Below are 17980 nucleotides of genomic sequence, written 5' to 3'. Positions count from 1 at the left end.
GATAGCATAAATTTCAGAGAGTTAATGCCAGAAAAAGATTTTGGGAAGCAGCTAAAAGCTAATGCTTCAAATTTAAATCAATGTCTCTGCCAAATGAGGAGCAAAGGTAGTCCATTGTGGAGTGATATCCCTAGTATTAAGATTTATCTGTAATTTCTTTTCAAGTATCTTGTGCTGGTCAGGGAACACACCAGTGCTAAATCCGGCATTCAGGAAAAACATGAACTCCACCAATGGAGGATTCTCCATCTTTTTATACCAACAATATTCATTTTTTTTTGCTAGAAGTAGAACAGGATTTGTCTTACTGTGATCCATCCTTCCAGGTTATGTTTACCTGTTGTCCCTATCGTTAGATTTTGCTTAGTTGAGTCTGTAGTGTGATGAGGCCAGGTTAATGCCTTCTCTGAATTCTTGCTGGAAATCAGTGCTGTGTGTGGAGAAAATTGTGTTGATTAGCACAGAGGAGCAGCTCAGTCGGGAGGACAGCAGGGAAGTGACAATTCAGGTGAGAGAGAAAGCATCACGCAGTGTGCAGGGAATGCTTCCAAGCACAACTTTGTATCTTGCTCTATTTTGTTTGTACTTTTACAGCTTTTCTCTCTCTCCTAGAATAGACAGTCCCTTCATGTGTCAGTCCTCTTGCTTCTTCTCTGTCTTTTAGGAATGTGCTCTCTCTAGACCCTGCTCTTACTTGCTACCCCAAGTTCTCTGTCAAACGATTTTTCCCTGTCCTGCTGCCACGAACAGCTCTAGGCCAGTTTAAATAAATCAGTACTAAATTAAAACTCTGATAGGAAATCGCCTGCTATGTACCCTTTTACTTATGAACCTTTGTAAAACAGTTGTGCTTTCACATCAGCCTCTGAAATGCTCTTACCAAGTATTTCAGTGTTAGTGTGATTCACTGGTGACCCAGGAGAGCCCACCTTCCTCAAAGCAGGTCCTGGAAAATGAAGTCCTGGAAACTGGCCATCCATCTGTATGGACAGACTGAAAATAGGGCAGGGGATGCCTTCTTCTCCCACCTCCTAGGTCTGGGTCTTTCACCTGCCGTGCAGCCAAAATTCCTGTGAAGTGCAGGGGTGCAGGGTCTTTCACCAGTCAGGGCTGCAGAGACCCTCCAGCTGACCAGCCTTGCACCTCAGGGACAGCTCAGTGGCAGCACTTGTTTTCCATGTTCCCTGCTGATGTCCCTTGTATTGGTGTGCACAGGGACAGCACTGACTGTGCCGCCTGGTCACTCCTGTGTGCATGGAATAGGTCATGGGGAACGTGCTCAGAGGTTCTGTGGCCCATAAACACTGAACCATCATCACAAGGCACGACTCATCCTAATGCAGATTTTGCAGAGCTAACACAAAACTCACTTCTCATAGTACAATCAAAATTCATAATGTTCTGTTAAAAAAGCAGCAAATCACCCCACTTCTCACCTCAAACGAAAACACAACCCAATAGTTCCCCTTTAATAGCACACTTAATTGTCTAGATGCACCAGCCACCACAGACCACCTGCTCCAAAACACATGTAGTTACAAACCTTACTTTAAACGATCACCTAACTCTACACCTCCCAAAGCCTGCTCTCCCCAACAGCCACCTCCCTACACCTTTGCAAAGCACCAGTTCCTCATACTCAGCTCCACTGAGGAACACCTTTCACCAACTCCTCTCTATTTCATTGAACCAAAGCAGAGGACGACAGAAAAATGAGCAGAATCCAGAGACGTGGATCGGTTTTATACCTATCTCCATGCAGACTACACCTCCACTGCTTCCATCACATCAGCCTGTGAGCAGGCTTGAACTAACACACTGGTCTTCTCTAATTACAGAGTCCACAGATTCATGAAAAAAAGCTGTTACAAATCCCAGCAAGCTTCGTAACACCAGAGAGTGGAAGTGGGGATAGCCTTGCCGGGGAGTCACGCCCTGTGGTTTTCATGACAGCAATACTTTCACGGTCTGTAGCCTAGCAGTTTGCCAGATCCAAATATTGTTGCAAGAAAAGCCAGGTTTAGGATTTTTGGTGCTAGACTTGTTCATGGGATACTGGAGTATGTCCATGCATAATTACTCCATAGAAAGGTGATGGAATATGAAGTCTGGGGATGAGATTTGTCCAACACTTTCTGCCTCAGTTCTGTTCTTCTGCACATGCTGTGCAGAAACAGTGGATGAGTCCAGGCTTAGGGCTCAGTAAAAAGAATTGGGCAGATGGACTGGATAGGTAGGATGAACTTCTTGGAAGATCCCAGACCTTTGTTTGAATTAGCAGAGCTGGCGCTTACATATTTTTGACTCATCTGACCAGCTAACACAGACATTTCAAACACAGAAATACTTAGTGTTTCATCCCAAAGAAGAATCTCTTTAGAGCCACTAAATACAAATAAACTGTCTTCTGAATGTGTTATTTCTCTAGAGACTTTAATATGAAAAATGGTTTAATTATGATCATACTAATTTTCTAATCAAATAGTATTATCTTCAAGATAATGATTTGCTGCATATTGAAAGATTAGCTACTCCAAGAGGATATTAAAAATTTTTGGAATTCTTTTTTTTTTTCTGATTTTTGTATCATTCCTAATTTTCTGACAGCTGCTGAGTTATTTGGCATGCTCTGATATTACAAAAACAGGGGAAACATGAAAAGAAACTTTTTTTTTCCTCCCTAACTACCTCTAATTAAATCTTTGAAACCTGGAAAGCAGCTCATGGTCTGAAAGGCAGACCACTGCTAATCCTTCCCAAGCAGGTAGGCAAGGCAGCACAGGACACAACCTGGTGATAGTAACTACAGAAATCCAAGACCAGGAATGATCAGACAAGCAGCATTCCTGTGGAAAAGAACCTCAGTTGACATTTCTGGTTAGAAATTAAACATAAGCAAATTTTATCTTGTTTTAACAGAAAGGCTTTAGGCACTTGATGTGTCAGGTGCCTTTTAGGCACCGGTCATCCTGCCAGAGAAGAGGGTTGTGCTGACAACCTTACCAAGTCCCCAGCAAAGCCACTTAGGTAGGACTCAGGAATCAAGAGTTACGTGCTAAACTCATGGCGCCCACAGGCAAAAGAAAGTACTGATTGTGGGATTTCTGTTTCTTCTGTTTCCATCATCAATCTTTCTCTGCATCACAGAGATCTGATATTTCTCCTGTGGTCAAATCATTCTGGGACAAGGGCTGGAAAAAATCACTCAATGCTACAAACTTGACCACCACGAAAAGAGAATTTCTCTCTCCTGGACCAGCCAAACCTGTTGGAAGTCAGCATCCATAATGCAGGGGTTCTGCTGGCATGTGGCAGCAAAGATGAGCCTGGGATTTCTATGTCTCTTTCTGGTTTTCAGCACAGGTAAGGACAATGATTTGGTGCTCCCCAGGGAATAACCCAGGTGCCTCTTTCCCAATTGCTCCCATAGCCCCATTCCCACATCTGTGGCAGGCTTGGTTCTTTCACCCTGTGTAGGCAAGATTCATGGGCTGGAGCTACAGGTCTGATGCCATTCAGCAGGGCAGACCAGGTGATGTCTATTCCTGGATCCCATGCCAAAAATCTGAAATCAGAAAGGTTTACAAGGAAAGAGAGAGAAGGGTTAGAAGAGCTCCTACCACCTAGATTATCAGTCCAAATTTAGCTCTGACTAATTGAGGGTTGTTAATACAGCTGATTAACACTGCATCACAATTTATAAGCCCTGTTATACATTTTCTATTGGGTATTTCTCCTTTATAAACATATACAAAGGGGAGCTTGGATGGGCTGAGAAGTTGAAGCTTCATAGGAACATGGGAGATTAACATTTTCTAGCACTGACTCATTTGGAGAGCCTTTAGGATTACTCTTTGGAGGCACTCAGCTCTCCTCTGGTGGAATAGGAAACCTAAATCCCAAACACATATCTTCAACTTATTCTGCAATCTCTAAATCACTGCTCTGCACTCAGCTGGTCACTGAGTGAATCCCAGAAAACCAGACCAATCTCCTGAGCCCAGCTCCAGCCCATTCCTCCTGCAACACAGCTCTTGAGGACAGTTCTCAACTGCATCACTGTTCTGAATAACAAACATGCACAGAGAAGGGAAGATTTGTTTGGATTTGGCTTTATTTTACTCTGTATCTTGCAGCAAATGCTGTGTGCAAACCTAGTGAAGATCTCTACAAATATTTACTATTATATTTTTCTTTTGATTATTGAGGGGCAAGCTCAACAGGGAAAACTGTTTCTCTGTCTCTTTCTTCACTTTTCAGCTTCGTGCATAAAAAAAGAAAATAAGAAAGAGAAGCAGGTGGCAGTGCTGGCTACTGCAGGTAACAGGCAGCACACCAGGAGCCCCAGTGTCGGGTGTTAATGGGAGTGGGAGGTGCTGTGTTGGGCATGGAGGTGGCAGCAGATGGGCCCTGCTCCTGCAGAGTCTGTGAGCCCCATCCCACCCCTGCTGTAAGGCCACCCCACCCAACCTGGTCCCTGGCCAGGTTAACAGCTGTCCTTCCCAAAATCTAATCTTCTCTTTTCCCGTTCTCTCCATTCCCTTTTGTTTTTCCTTTCCTCTCCTCTATGTTGTGGATAAGTGCTGCTTTTACCTGGGGTGCAGCTTGGTTCAAATTGGTTATAAATAATAGTGATGTAATTGGAAAATTGCATTTCTCCCCAAATTCGATTTTGTTCTTGTCTCAGCTTTCTGTGCTTCTTTTTCTATCCTGCTCTGTTCTTCCTCTCTCTGTCATGCTCACACACACCTTCCTCCCTCAGACACTGTACTGATCTGCTTTGGCATGGCTTTGTGGGAGGGAAGCCAAAAAAAATCTTTGAAAATTCTGACTTGGGGAAAACAAATAAGCAACATCAACAGAAATAAAACATGTTAAGATAAAAAGTGTGATTTGGCTACAGCAAAATTATTCTGTTGTAACAAGTAGTATATCCATCAATGCAGCCGAAAAACAAGAGTCTGCATTTTCATGTAGATTTGGGGAAGAGGGAACATTTCCTAGGCACTTTCTCTGCCTTTTGTGACCTGTATGAGAGATCTTCTGCTCTGTTGGCAGCAAACACCCACTGCCCAGCAGGAGAGGGCACCAGCATGCCAGGGCTGGCTGGGTCCTGCAGCTGCTCAAGGGCAGGGTCAAGGGCATAGCTGGCAGACCTGAATTTAGGCCCACCATTCCACTGTTGCTATATCTTCCTATTTTCTAGATTCATCTCCACGGTCCTGGAATTTTATTTTCTCGTCAGCGTTTTTTTGGTGTGTCCTAGTACATAATCTGCTCATTTTGGTTTTCCCATTCTGGCAGATTTCTAGCACTTTTAAGCAGGGGATGAACAGCTATTTCCTTGTGCCCTCACACATGCCTTTTCTTTCAGAGCTGCCTGCAAAGTCCCTGGACCTGTCTGCTATTAACCTGACAGAGCTGGTGAACGGGATGCTGAGCTCTGCTCTCAGAGGTAATGGGACATGGCTGGGCAGGTCACAGCTGCCAGGCCAGCAGTGCAGGAGAAAAGACACTAACAGTGTTAGCAGGAGAAGCTGCAAACATGGGCTGTCTGGCTCCAGAATGGCTTCTAGGAGCATGTTACCTTCACTCATTTATAATGCAGATGGCTGCATTATAACTTAGAGAACTTAGAAATTAGTGAGGGTTTATACAGAGACAATGTAATTACTTGTGGGCCGCCTTTAGAAAGCACTTTATAATCCAGTGTATGTTTCAATTAAAAGAAAAACAAAATAAAAAGGAAGAAGCAGTACAAATGATCCTTCCTCCAGTGACAATGGGAACAGACTGGGTGTCAGGCAGCTGTATCATACTGGCGCCTCAGGAATCCTTTAGACACTAAATGAGCAGAGTAAAACACACTGTTCTCACAATTTGTTCCAAGCACTAATAACATGGACGTGTGTTTCTGCAGGCACCAAAAAACTCTTCTCTTTGCTGAGTGTCACCTCTTCCAGCTCGTTCGCCTTCCACAAAGTGTCAGTCACCATTTATAACAGTGAGTGTTGGCTCAGGAGCAGTTTCTCTCCCACAGCCTGTGCAACAAGACACTGATTTTTTTCTCTGTCTCTCCCTCCAGTCTCTAATGCAAAAAATATTGACCCTGGCAAGTTCCCTATGCACTACTGCTACTGTTTGAACAATGTGACAAATGGCTTGACAGGTGGGTACACAAAAGAGGTTGGCAATTGCATGTGCTTAAGCTGAATTATTTCCTTTGGAGATTAAGGCTGTAGCCTGAATTCTGCAGAATTCATCCCTATGATTACTACCACCACCACAATGAGGTCAACAGCCATAACTCACAATGAGTGGCTGTTCTGACTCCGTGACCTCAGTCTCAGGTGGCTGCACCCAGCCAGCCAGTCTGGGATGGAGCCATCAGTCAAGTGACTGGCATGGTTTGACTGACAAAAGGCCTCTCTTTCCTCCTTGGAATACAAATTGCAGCACAGGAGAGATGACCAGCAATGTATGATACATCACCCTGGCCACTTTTGCTGTCCTAAAATAACCCACAGGAGGGGAGCAGGGGCTTCTCTGCAACAATAGACTCCAGCAACTTCAGTGAGCCCAAGAGAAAGGGAAAGCAAGGACTAACATGGATCTGTTTAATGGAGCACAAAATACTGTCAGGCAAACCCTTCGCCTGAAATCCTCATCCTCACCCCTGATCTCACAGTAGCTAACATTTCAGGATGCATCTGAGTGCCTGGATTCTATGACTGGTTAATGTAAGGCATCAAGAGTAGCTCAGCAGCTGCAGACCAGACTCCAAACCCTCTATGCCACACGTGGTGACCCCATAGGAGCCACAGTGGCTTTCATGGCTTTCTCTGGACCCACACATCTCACAGGCCTTTATGGATAATGACCCAGTCTGTCTTGGAGAATAGCAGAGAAACTTTAATCTTTCTGCTGCAATTCCAGAATATCTTGGTGATTGGAGCATTCTCCAAAGCAGTAAAAATTCAGGGCTCAGGTCCATCACTCCCTAAGTGAGAATACTAACCTGTCACTGCTAGGAAGCACCACCACAACACCACCAGCCACTTTTTGGGCTGACAACATCATCAATACACCTGAAGCAGACCCCAAAGGAAAAAATCTGATGCCTCCTGGAAGGCCCTACATGACAAACAGGCAATTACAGCAGGCAAAGCCTGCAGGCTTTAGATCTCCTTCTACATTTAAGCAGAATAAGGAGAGCATTACTTTAAAATGTTCTCTTGAACAGATAAATTCCATTTAAGTTTACTTTTAGAGAAACTGATGTAGTTTTAGATATCATCTTTGAAATATACTTCTGCAGACTATTCTTGTGATTTCTTCAGTCCACTCCATCAAAATCCCTTTAAACTTTAAATTATTTTAAACTTTATCATGTATGAGTACATATCCAAAATATCATCACATATGAAAGTGAATTTTTGATGGTAGTATATGTGTTTTCAATAACAAACTTTCTCTATTTGTTGTCTAGATTTTACAGCTTTACTTGTTGATATCATTGGAAACACCACCAGTTATCTCACAGAAATTTTCAAATCCACTTCTATTCTCTCAGGTTTGCATATCCTTTAAACATTTATCATTTTCTTATTTGTCTCATTTACTCCTGGCATGAAAAGAAGCATAAAAATGTGGATAAAAGCCTATTGCTCTTGCTCAACAGCATTTTTCTTGCAACCCATGGAACAAGATATGTATAAATGTGTATGTGTGTAATAAAGAGATGTACATGTTTCTATGAGCAGTTATGTTGTTTGACTGTTTTATTAATGATTAATAAAAAATGGTGGATTTGAGAATTATTATTAAATACTGATATTTTGGACAATTGTGGTTCCCAAAGAATAATTATGGACTATGCTATCTGAAGATTTTTTTTTCCATATAAAAATAATTGTAATTTAGAATTTTAATTAGATAGAAACTTTTCCACTGACAGTATTAACATTTGGGTTTGATGGTGGTTTGAAGTTTTTGTTGAAAATTAGAAGGCAAATATTTGCTCAGCTGCCGTAGACACATACCATTTTTTGTTTGCATTTTTAACTGTTTAGGATAATGCCATAGAAGGAAAACTGGTAACAATGATGTCTTTCATGTTTGTTTGCCTTTCAGTGCATCAGAGCAATGACTCTGATTGTATCTACATCTGTGTGATGGCAGGGCAGACAGGTAAAAGTTAAAATCATTCCACCCAAAAATATTGCCCTGGTTTTCCTCAGTGATAATTTATACTAGGAACAAGCCTTTCTTGATATTTGTAAGCATTTCTATTTGCAGGGAAAAATCTGTCTGATTTTTTGGAAATACTAGAAAAGTCTCCTGTTATTAATTACACATTTTCCAGTAACACATCATCTGACCTGGGTAAGTACATCCTGGGGAATAAAAGGAAACAACAACAGCAGTGAAAATCACATCCAGGTAACTCTTGCAATGAGTATTTCATCCTCATTACTACTACTTTAAATATAATTTTGTGTTTTATTATTGCTTATATATTTGCATAGTATTACGTATTTCATAATATTTAAAATAGAATAGTATTTTATATCATGTAAAGGTTTAATACAATAATTATATCATAAATGTAAGTAAATTTACAAACTTTCAAATTATTTGTTACAAAGTGTTCTAGTGGATGAACAAACAAAACCTGCTGGGATGAAAGTTTTCCAGAATTCAGCACTGGGCTGGGGAGGGCCTCTAGCACTCTTAATCTAACTGGGTGCCTGCCATAGCTCTCAGCACAAATGACCTCCTACCTTTACATGAATTTTCTTCAGAGAGGAGGTGAATACATTCAGTCATTGTCCTGAATGGCTCCTCCTCCCAAAACTGCTTTGCCAGGTTGAGCTGCACTTCAGATGTTCATCTTTCACTGCTGCCCATCACTATTTCTCATTTTCAATGATAGATTAAAGTAGGCAGACTGAAATCAGTGACAAGTTGTGTGTGCTGAAAGCTGTGGCATGTTTCCTTTAAAAAAAAAAAAAAAGACCCTTGGCCAAAACCCCCTTTAATTAAAAAAGACAACAGCTGTTTCTATGGTAGCAGTACATGATTTCTTCCCTTTTTCTCACACAATATATGGTGGATAGTGAGCGCTCTAACCTTGTCTTCTCATACCTCAAAGACTTAGATTCGGTATTCTCAAGTTTCGAGAAATTGCAGGAAGACCCAAACAAGACACTGGATTCATCAGCAGAACACGTGCGGACATTTCAATGTGAGCACATATTGTCAGACCTAAATTTGTGTTCCTTTGATTAATGTCTTGACAAGTGATCATGTATGTTGGCTTCACAGTTAACTGTGATGTTAACTACAAATAAAGGGTAGCATAAAAGTTTCTTTGAAACAGCAGAAGATGATGTCACTAATGCATTGAAGAGCTGGAGGATGGAAAAACTATTGCAAAAAGCCATTTTACCAGAAAAATAATATTTCTAAAGAAGCAGAGAAGGAGAGGAAAACTGGTTGTTGGTTTCAAACCAAAAATAAGATTATTTAAACTATTTCCTCTTATTTTCTATGGTCATTTTATTTTCTGTATTCTTCTCTGTTTCTTTACATGACATGCAGTTGTACTTGAGCATTTCATAAACTTGAGGACATTTAACTTTGCCATGGGCTACAAGATAGAAAAGTGCTTCTCTGCCCCATTTTGGAAGCCAAAAAGCAAAGCTTTGTGTCTGTTCATTTGTAATAGAAATCAAATGAAATTCCGACCTTGATTTCATACCTCCTTGTCATTGCAGCTGCATCCCTCTCCTACAAAATGTCTGCATTTCCTGTAGTCACTCTGCTGTCTTTTATAAACTTTTTAATTCCCTTAACCACATGCCAACCTTTGTTATCTCTCCTAACCACGAGTGTCAGTTCTCACACTGCAGTATCTGCCCTCCAGTACCTGCCTGCTCACCTTCAAAGAGACAAGAGCTTCCTCTCTTTCCTTTGTAGTGAAGCAGTTTAGGAAATTAAACATAAATTATGTGAAGAAAAAACCAAAACCCTGCAGGAACATTTCAGTTTCTTCTTTTTGTTTATGAAAATTCACATATTAAAATGTTCTCAGTTAAAATTTCTGACATTATTAGCCCTCCCTGTGTTTTTGTATTTAAAATGAAATGGAGAAGTGGCCACTCAAATGCCAGAGAAGCACTCGAGGAGTAGATGGGATTTTCTGGGTGTATTTTAGATGTTATTTTCCCCCAGTGTGTTGCACTCGCTGCTGCCGTGGAGGCACCAGCACCCCCAGTGCGCTGGTGCCCTCTCTCTGTCTCTCTTTCTTCTCCAGCTACCAGGATCCCTCTCGCCCAGAAAGATGAGGAAATCCCCACCACGAAGTTCCCACTGTGGCCAAAGACAGTTGGAGCCAAAGGATCGTGGTTTCCATCACCCCACGTGGATGCTCTCAGGCCCCAGGGCACGGCCGGACCCCCTCTGAGCCCTGGGGGGAGCTCAGCCCCGCCGCCGGCCCCGCAGCCCAGCCCCAGTGAGTACAGCCAGGAGCACTGGAACCTGCCCTAGCCTGCTACTGTGGGGTTTGGCCAAGTGTCTCTGAGGCGGAGGTTGGAGGGCCCTTCAGGGAGACCCAGTCTGGTTGATTACCTTATTGCAGAAATGTTAAAATCAGCTATAGACTCCATCCTGTAGTTTCTTATCTTTAGGGAAAAACTCGGTCTTGCATCCCACAAACACTTCTGCCGCTTGGGCCTTCCCTCTCATTTCGCATCGAGTTTGGTGAGCAGACCTGTGAGAAAGCATATAGAGATGCTTCTCCTGGTGTCCCCTAAACATGCCTTCTTGAAATCCTGCCCTTCCCTAGTCCACAGGCTTTTCAAGATCTAGCCAAGTACAGCTTTTGTTCTTCATATTTCATGCTGGCATTTTTATATGCCACTGGCAGTACTGTGTGAAGGACTCTGTCTCATAGATAGCAATTCTTCTCAGTAGACAGATAAATAATACACATGAATGACAGGAAGCGTCTCTCTGTTCTCATAGGTGACGTGTCCATGCTTTGGATGCAGACAATGTCTCCACAAGAAGCCAGCAAAGTGATGCAAACAGAGCCAGGTAAGACTGATCTGGGATAACAACAAAGTGTGTCAGTTGGCACATTTATGAAATAGAAATAATATATAGAATATATAGACTGATAGAACATATTTATACATCAATGTCTATGTAAGTGTTTATTAATGAACTGTGAGTTCAGGATTAATTTTTTATTCTTTTCTGTTGCTCCTTCAATCAACCTTCCTTTTTGTTTTAAGGTGTCAAGGCAAGTTCTGTTCTTCTCCTTCCCCTTAGATTTGCCTTCCTCAGTACTGTCTATTCCACCTTCCTACAGACCAGCTGTGACACTGAAACTTTACTCAGCTACCAGTAAGTAAATGCACCTCATGCAGGAAAAATAGCAGTATGTTTGAAAGTAATGCAAGATGGAAACATTCACATGCAGACAAAACATACGTGGTTAATTTGCTTGTGATAGTTTCTGTATCTAAACCACCCAAAATGTCCAAGGGACTGCTTCCTATTTGTTTGTGAATTGTACACAATTGCACATTCAAAACATAGATCATACTGTGGTGATAGAATTAACATAGGTAGTCTGTGTGTCAATTTTTGCACTGATTGGTTATTGGAGAATTCATTCTTAAAAATAATTCCAAAAGAAAATACCATGCTTTAAATCTCCTCATTGGTATAAATAAAATTATGAAACCAACTCATGCCACATGAAACCTCCAGAATTTTTCTGAATTTACAATACTGCAAACTACTTTCTCAGGTAAAAAAGGATCATCATCAACTAGATTTTCATGAAAGTTCAGTTCTCAACTGCTCTTGTGTCTGTGTGGCGACTGCCTAAGAGAAGCTTAGATGCTGGGTTAGAGCAAAGATAAAATATCAGACTAAACTGCAGGGGTCTTCAATATCCTTTGGGCTTGATATTATAGATAAAACCAGAGGAGTCTGAGGAACTAAAATGCTAGGCAAATAATATTTTTAAAGGTCTGTTTTAACATCTAGGAAATAAAACTAGGAAATTTGATAGTATGAATGAGCAAATAAATCCTGCAAATTCTGAAGGATCATAGGTGAGGAGAGCAAATAGAGAAGCTGATTACATGGTTTGTGATGAGTTAGTAGGAAATGTGGAAAAATAAACTTTACCAGTGGTATTGTCAAAAGAAACTGTGGGTCTTTGATGTGAATTCCTAGTAAATCTGATGAAGAGAAGACCACTGCTGATAGTTAGCCTGCTGAAACAGGAGACATAAGGTGAAAACAGCATCACCAGCAGGTTTGTGCACAACAGGAAACTGCAGCCTTGTGGTCCTTCTCTGCTGGTGGAGCTGACCCAGAGCATTGGTGATGCTGCCAGGTCCCTGGCTCCACAAGTAACCCCTGGGTTTTTGTTTTGGGATTACTTGGAGCCTCAAGATCCAAGTTTTTGTCTGGATTCCCTGCTAATTTCATAATTTCTGATGATATTTTGATTACTTCTCTTTTACTTATCTGTAAAGGTGTTTTTTGGGGGTAAACACATGTGATTCAGAAAGGTTCTTTCACAAATCTTCAATTTTTCTGTCACTGGGAATAAATGCACAGTAGGGGAGCAGCAGCATCTCACAGTTTTGGTGTCATTTGTTTTTTCCATTGGTTTTCATTTTGTTGCCTATTGCAGCAATCCAAGACCAGGACCCTGTGTTGTTACTTGTAGCTTTTGCTGATTTAGATCAGGTTTTCATAGTTTCCAGTTCCATTCTGGTTGATCTGACAATCAGCAGATGTTGGGCTTCTTGTCTTTTTTTTTATCTTTTATTTTTTACTCATGCTATTAGAAAAGAAAGCATTTGAGAGTGTATTACTCAGTGGGGCATCTATTTTCAGAATCAAATAGCACTATCAGAGCTAAAGAGACGACCACGAAAACCAAAGTCTGACAACATCAAATGATCATACAAATACAACTCCTGCAGAAAACCTGTGTCAGGGAAGAGGGGGAGGAAGCTATTGCTTGGGAGGCTTGAGAACACTGCAGTAAAAAAAATTGTCAACTGAGACACATTTCCAAGGAAAAGGCTCACTGGTGTTGAGCCAAGGAGCAGTTCTTGTTGCAAAAGTCTTTTCAAACCATGGAGAGAGGAAGTTAAATAACTTTGGTTTTCATGGTAATCTTTTTAACTCTTATAATGCTATTCAATTCTGAAATCAGATTTGTTTTTCTCTCATCTTACTTCTGTTTAAAGAGCTCTAAATACCAGAGTCCTCTGGTGTGCAACACTATAGACCCTGGAGAACCTAGGACTGGGGACAGCCCGTTTTGAAAAGGCTAGGAAACATGGATTTCAATGAGATGGGTACGTTGGAGTCACCAAATGCCTCTCTGTGAGAAACCATGGTGGCACAGGCTGCCTGCCTAATTCTAAGAACCAGGCATTTGGGGAAATAAATCCAACAGTGGGATCACAAAGTGAGGAAGGGCATCCACATTGTTCTGAGGGCTGGCTCATTATTCCAATAATTCATTCCTTAAATCACAGAAGTGGGTGACAACTAATAAAACATGTAAATATGCATGTTAGAGCATGCAGGGAGGGATATTTTAAGTCTGAATCATTCACAGTAACCGTAACATTGCTTTTCACCGGCAAAAAAATTTAATCTCAGTGTCACAGGGATGTGATATTGAGTTAATAAAAGAACTGTCTGTTTACTGCAAGAGTTGGTCACTTCACTGCCCCTGACAATAATATGGCAATTTAAAACAGAGAGCAGAAAAGCTCTACACAGGAGCTGTGGTTGCTGCCTTTTCTGGTCTCTTGACTAACTCAATTTCTTAGGAAAGAGCATTCTTAGAAAAGAAAGTAGTTAAATAAATTCCTATTTTTAATTAGCTGTATGAACTTATGCACTGAATGCAAAAAATACATTTCACAGTAGAAATTTATCACAGAAGAGGTATAAAACATTACTATGAATGGGTGAAAATTTGAATTTCAATAAGATGTGAATATACTATGCAATCAAAAAAATTAAATAGAAAATTAATTGAAAAATAATTTCATCATTAAACAAATATAGTATTATGCAAATAAAATGTTAATTTAAATTTAAGTGATTGTCAGAAATGAAAACCAAATCAATTTCTTTAGCTTTCAGCTTTTTTTGTTTGACTTCTCTTTCCCACATTGATGACTCCAAATTGAAATTGCCATCATTCAATTTGAAGCTAGATAAAACTGAAATTCTGCTGGCAAAACACATAGCTTGAGTAAAGCATTTAACACCTGGCTGGCAGGATAGCAGTACCCACTTCGGCAGAGACTGAAATTTGTAGGAGGGTGGCCTTCAGCAAGTTTTAATTATTCGTCAACTTTATTATTTCTCATCAACTTTAATGTTACTTTTCAGAGACAACTTATATTAAAACCTCATTGCCCCATGCTTTGATGTTTCATTATTAACATGAAGTGTGTTTACTCAAGCAAGGAATCATTAATTTTTAAATGACACCATGTCGGAAAATATCAAGGTGTGTCAAATGCTATTAAGTGGACAAAGCATAATGACATTTATGTGAAATTGCTGAGGTGAAGAGAAATGGGGCTCCCTCTTGCCCATCTCTGGCTAATTACACCTGATATTTGTGTAGTGGCTTTGATACACAACTGGTTTTCAGAGCAGCCTGTGAGTTTTGGAGCTGCCAGTGTCTGTCCCTTACTCCTCACATACACCTTGGGCAAGTGCTGCTGGGAGAGAAATAACTTCATGCAATCTCCTTCAGGCTGGCAGAGCCTTGATTTTCCTCCTGCCCAAGAATGCCATTTTATATTAAACTTCTTGTCAGCACTAGATGACTCAAGCTTATTTCAACAGAACTTAATTAGTCCAAATTTAACCTTCATAACCTCTGCTATCACATAACATAGCATTGCCCAGAGCCATAAAGTATATGAGACATTTGAACCTGGAAATGCAATTACTCTGTCTAAGGGGATTGTAAACTGCCTTACTGCAGGTAAGGCACTTCATCCACACATGGCCGAAGCCTGCTGCTAGTTACACAAATGGAAAAAATAGTTGGCAATCACACTGCTGCCCTTTTTCTTTTTCTTTTTCTTTTTCTTTTTCTTTTTCTTTTTCTTTTTCTTTTTCTTTTTTTTCTTTTTCTTTTTCTTTTTCTTCTTTTTCTTCTTTTTCTTTTTCTTTCTCTTTCTTTCTCTTTCTTTCTTTCTTTCTTTCTCTCTTTCTCTCTTTCTCTCTTTCTCTCTTTCACTCTTTCTCTCTTTTTCTTTTTCGTTTTTTCTTTTTCTTTTCCCCTTCCCTTCCCTTCTTCTTTTTCGAAGCCCCAGGAAGGCATTTGCAGAGATATCCCTTATATGTTGGTGGAGGGAAGACATTGCTTTGGAGCTCATAGCCCAGATAAAGTATAGAAAGGATTTTAGTGGGACAAGTCAGAATTGTGTTTTTTCCCCAGGGTGCCCACAGGCGGTGCTCAGAGAGCCCCGTGTGACCTCGCCTCCTGTCACTCTCATAGTGCAGAAAATCAACCCCTGTGTGATGGAGCTCTGTAGGTTCTTTCAGCTGTGCCTCTGTGTTGGTCAGAGAAGATACTCCAGAAAGGAAGCCATGAGGTAAAACCTGGCACTAGTTTTTCTTTCTCTGTCTACTTAAAATACTCCTTCAGGCTATTTTTTCCCAAATAACAATTTTCAATCGCCAACGATTATTTTTGAGGGTCTGTGGCCACCAGCTGAGACCCAAATGTGTCCCAGTGCACAGATCAGTACCTGATCTGGCTTCAGTATTCCAGCTAAGTGAAAAAAGCCCACCTGCATTTTTCCAAATATCTAATGACATCTTTGAGGTTGGAATCTAGCTTTTTATTTCCATATTCAGTAACAGCAGCATGATATGCTGTGCTTATCATAGAATCATAGACTGGTTTGAGTTGGAAGGGATCTAAAGACCATTTAGCCCCAACTCTGCTGCCATGGGCAGGGACATCTCCCACTATCCTGGGTTGCTCCAAGCCCCATCCAACCGGGTCTTGAACACTTCCAGGGTTGGGGCATCCACAGTTTTTCTGGGCAACCTGTGCCAGGGCCTCACCACCCTTGCAGTAAAGAATTTCTGCCTAATATTCAATCTAAACCTGCCCTCTTCCAGCCTAAAGCCATTCCTCCTTATCACTACATGCCCTTGTCCAAAGTCCCTCTCCTCATGAAAGATAACAAGCCTCTTATCTTTAACTACATCTCCTATCTGTAAATACATCTTCAGGTACTGTGTTGAATACTATTCCTGGTTTGTGAAAAATGCAAGTTATGTCTGTGAAAGAGTCAAAAGGGTTACTTACTCCCACAGTAAGTACATTTTCATTTTATATCTCCGTATCTCTACATACCTTATTACGAAGATATAACAAAGTTTTTTATATATTCACAGAGCATTTGCTGTCTTTCATCAGATAGCTATTTTATCTGATAATGATTTTTAAGACATTAAAAAAAAAATTATTTCACCTTCACGTGTTTTAGTATTTCCTCATAAAACCTCTTCTAACTAATATTTTCTTGTGTTCTTCCAGCATTAAAGCAAAAATGCCTTAAAAACATCTGTACATCAGTTTAGAGCACTGAGAAATTTTACTGCAAGTTGGAAGACTGGTGGCAGTTTTAGTTGTCTTTTTGATTTCTCAGTGTAAAAATCAGAAAGCAACATGTTATTTGCAAATATTTGAAATAAGACAAGCTATTAACCAGATGTTAACCTAGAAATGTCTCCTCCTCCAAGGCATTGTAAAAATAATGTGTAAAAACAGATATATTTTACACAAGTGATGTAACTGCAATAAAAGCATTGAAAGGCTTTTAAAAATCTTATTTTATAATGGATATTTACATGGTTGGCTTGTGAATCCAAATAGTTTCTATTAGTTTTATTGACATTACATAATCAAAATTAACAAATGCAAAATAATTTAAAAGCAACCTCACATACTGAAGACAAGAAGGATTCTCTGGTGTTAAACACATGCAGATTATCTTCTAAATTAGGAGCTTCCATTACTTCAGCAATGCATGTAGTGCAGAGGGTCAAGCCAGGAAGTGACCAGACCTCTTGTACTTTGAGATGTATTTGTGTGAGCTCACCAGGATTCGTAGAAACATGGAATTATAGAATGGTCTGGGTTGGAAGGAACCTTAAAAGTAATCTACTTCCAACCCACTAGATCAGGTTGCTCAGGGCCCCTTCCAGCCTGTCTTTCAAGTCCTTTATATGCAACTCTGGTGAACTGAGAAACAGTTCTAAAAAAATGAAAGAATAACCAAATCAATTGCATGATTCCGTATTTTGCTGTGCTGCAGCAACATCATGCTACTATCTATCCAGAGTACATCATCAAGCCATTAATATTGTTTTTAAATAAGAAGCTTATTTGCACTGTAGCTGCTGCACATTGATTTTTCACTGAAGAAAGATGTGTTCATAGGTAAAGCCAAGGAGAAAAGTGGCACTCTAAACAATGCAGACCGCAGGGAGAGGTGGGATGCAGGAGTTCTATTCCAAAATACATTTCACTGTTATGCTCAATAGCGCGAGAGAAGCACTTCTGTCATGCCAAAGAGCAGGAGAGATTGGAGCAGTACCAATTACAGCTGGTACTGAAAGTTAGGCCAATGGGATAAACAGGAACGTCGACACAAGGGAGTACGGGTTGGGAAAGTTAACACGGCCATAGTTCTGCGATGCTGTGGGAGACCTCGCCCTGTTGCAGCAGCTCTCAGTCTGTGCCCATTGCCTCTTGTCATGTCACTGGGCACCACTGGACAGAGACTGGCTCTGTCCCGTTTTCACTCTCCTCAGGTGTTTACAGGATTGGTGAGATCCCCCTGAGACTCCTCTAGCGAAGCGTCCCAGCTCTCTTGTCCCCTCC

At 40.7% G+C, this 17980-nt stretch overlaps 1 protein-coding gene across 1 annotated transcript; it reads left to right on the top strand.

The window, feature by feature from the left end:
- Nucleotides 1-3155: 3155 nt before the first annotated feature.
- On the top strand, nt 3156-16911 carry HHLA1 (HERV-H LTR-associating 1; the record flags this gene model as incomplete). The annotated part of the gene is made up of 15 exons (XM_042036489.1): nt 3156-3363; nt 4261-4320; nt 5375-5455; nt 5921-6004; nt 6086-6169; nt 7490-7573; nt 8134-8190; nt 8299-8385; nt 9155-9247; nt 10319-10516; nt 11029-11100; nt 11338-11412; nt 15518-15674; nt 16324-16406; nt 16631-16911. Coding segments are annotated over 15 exons (1467 nt in total), but the record flags the coding sequence as incomplete, so codon positions are not given.
- Nucleotides 16912-17980: the final 1069 nt, after the last annotated feature.

The sequence above is a fragment of the Corvus kubaryi genome, unplaced genomic scaffold, assembly GCF_017639235.1.
Source record: "Corvus kubaryi isolate FWS band 111438036 unplaced genomic scaffold, C.kubaryi_AGA036_p1.0 37385, whole genome shotgun sequence".
Lineage (NCBI taxonomy): Eukaryota > Metazoa > Chordata > Aves > Passeriformes > Corvidae > Corvus > Corvus kubaryi.
This window is presented reverse-complemented; position numbering and strand designations above follow the sequence as displayed.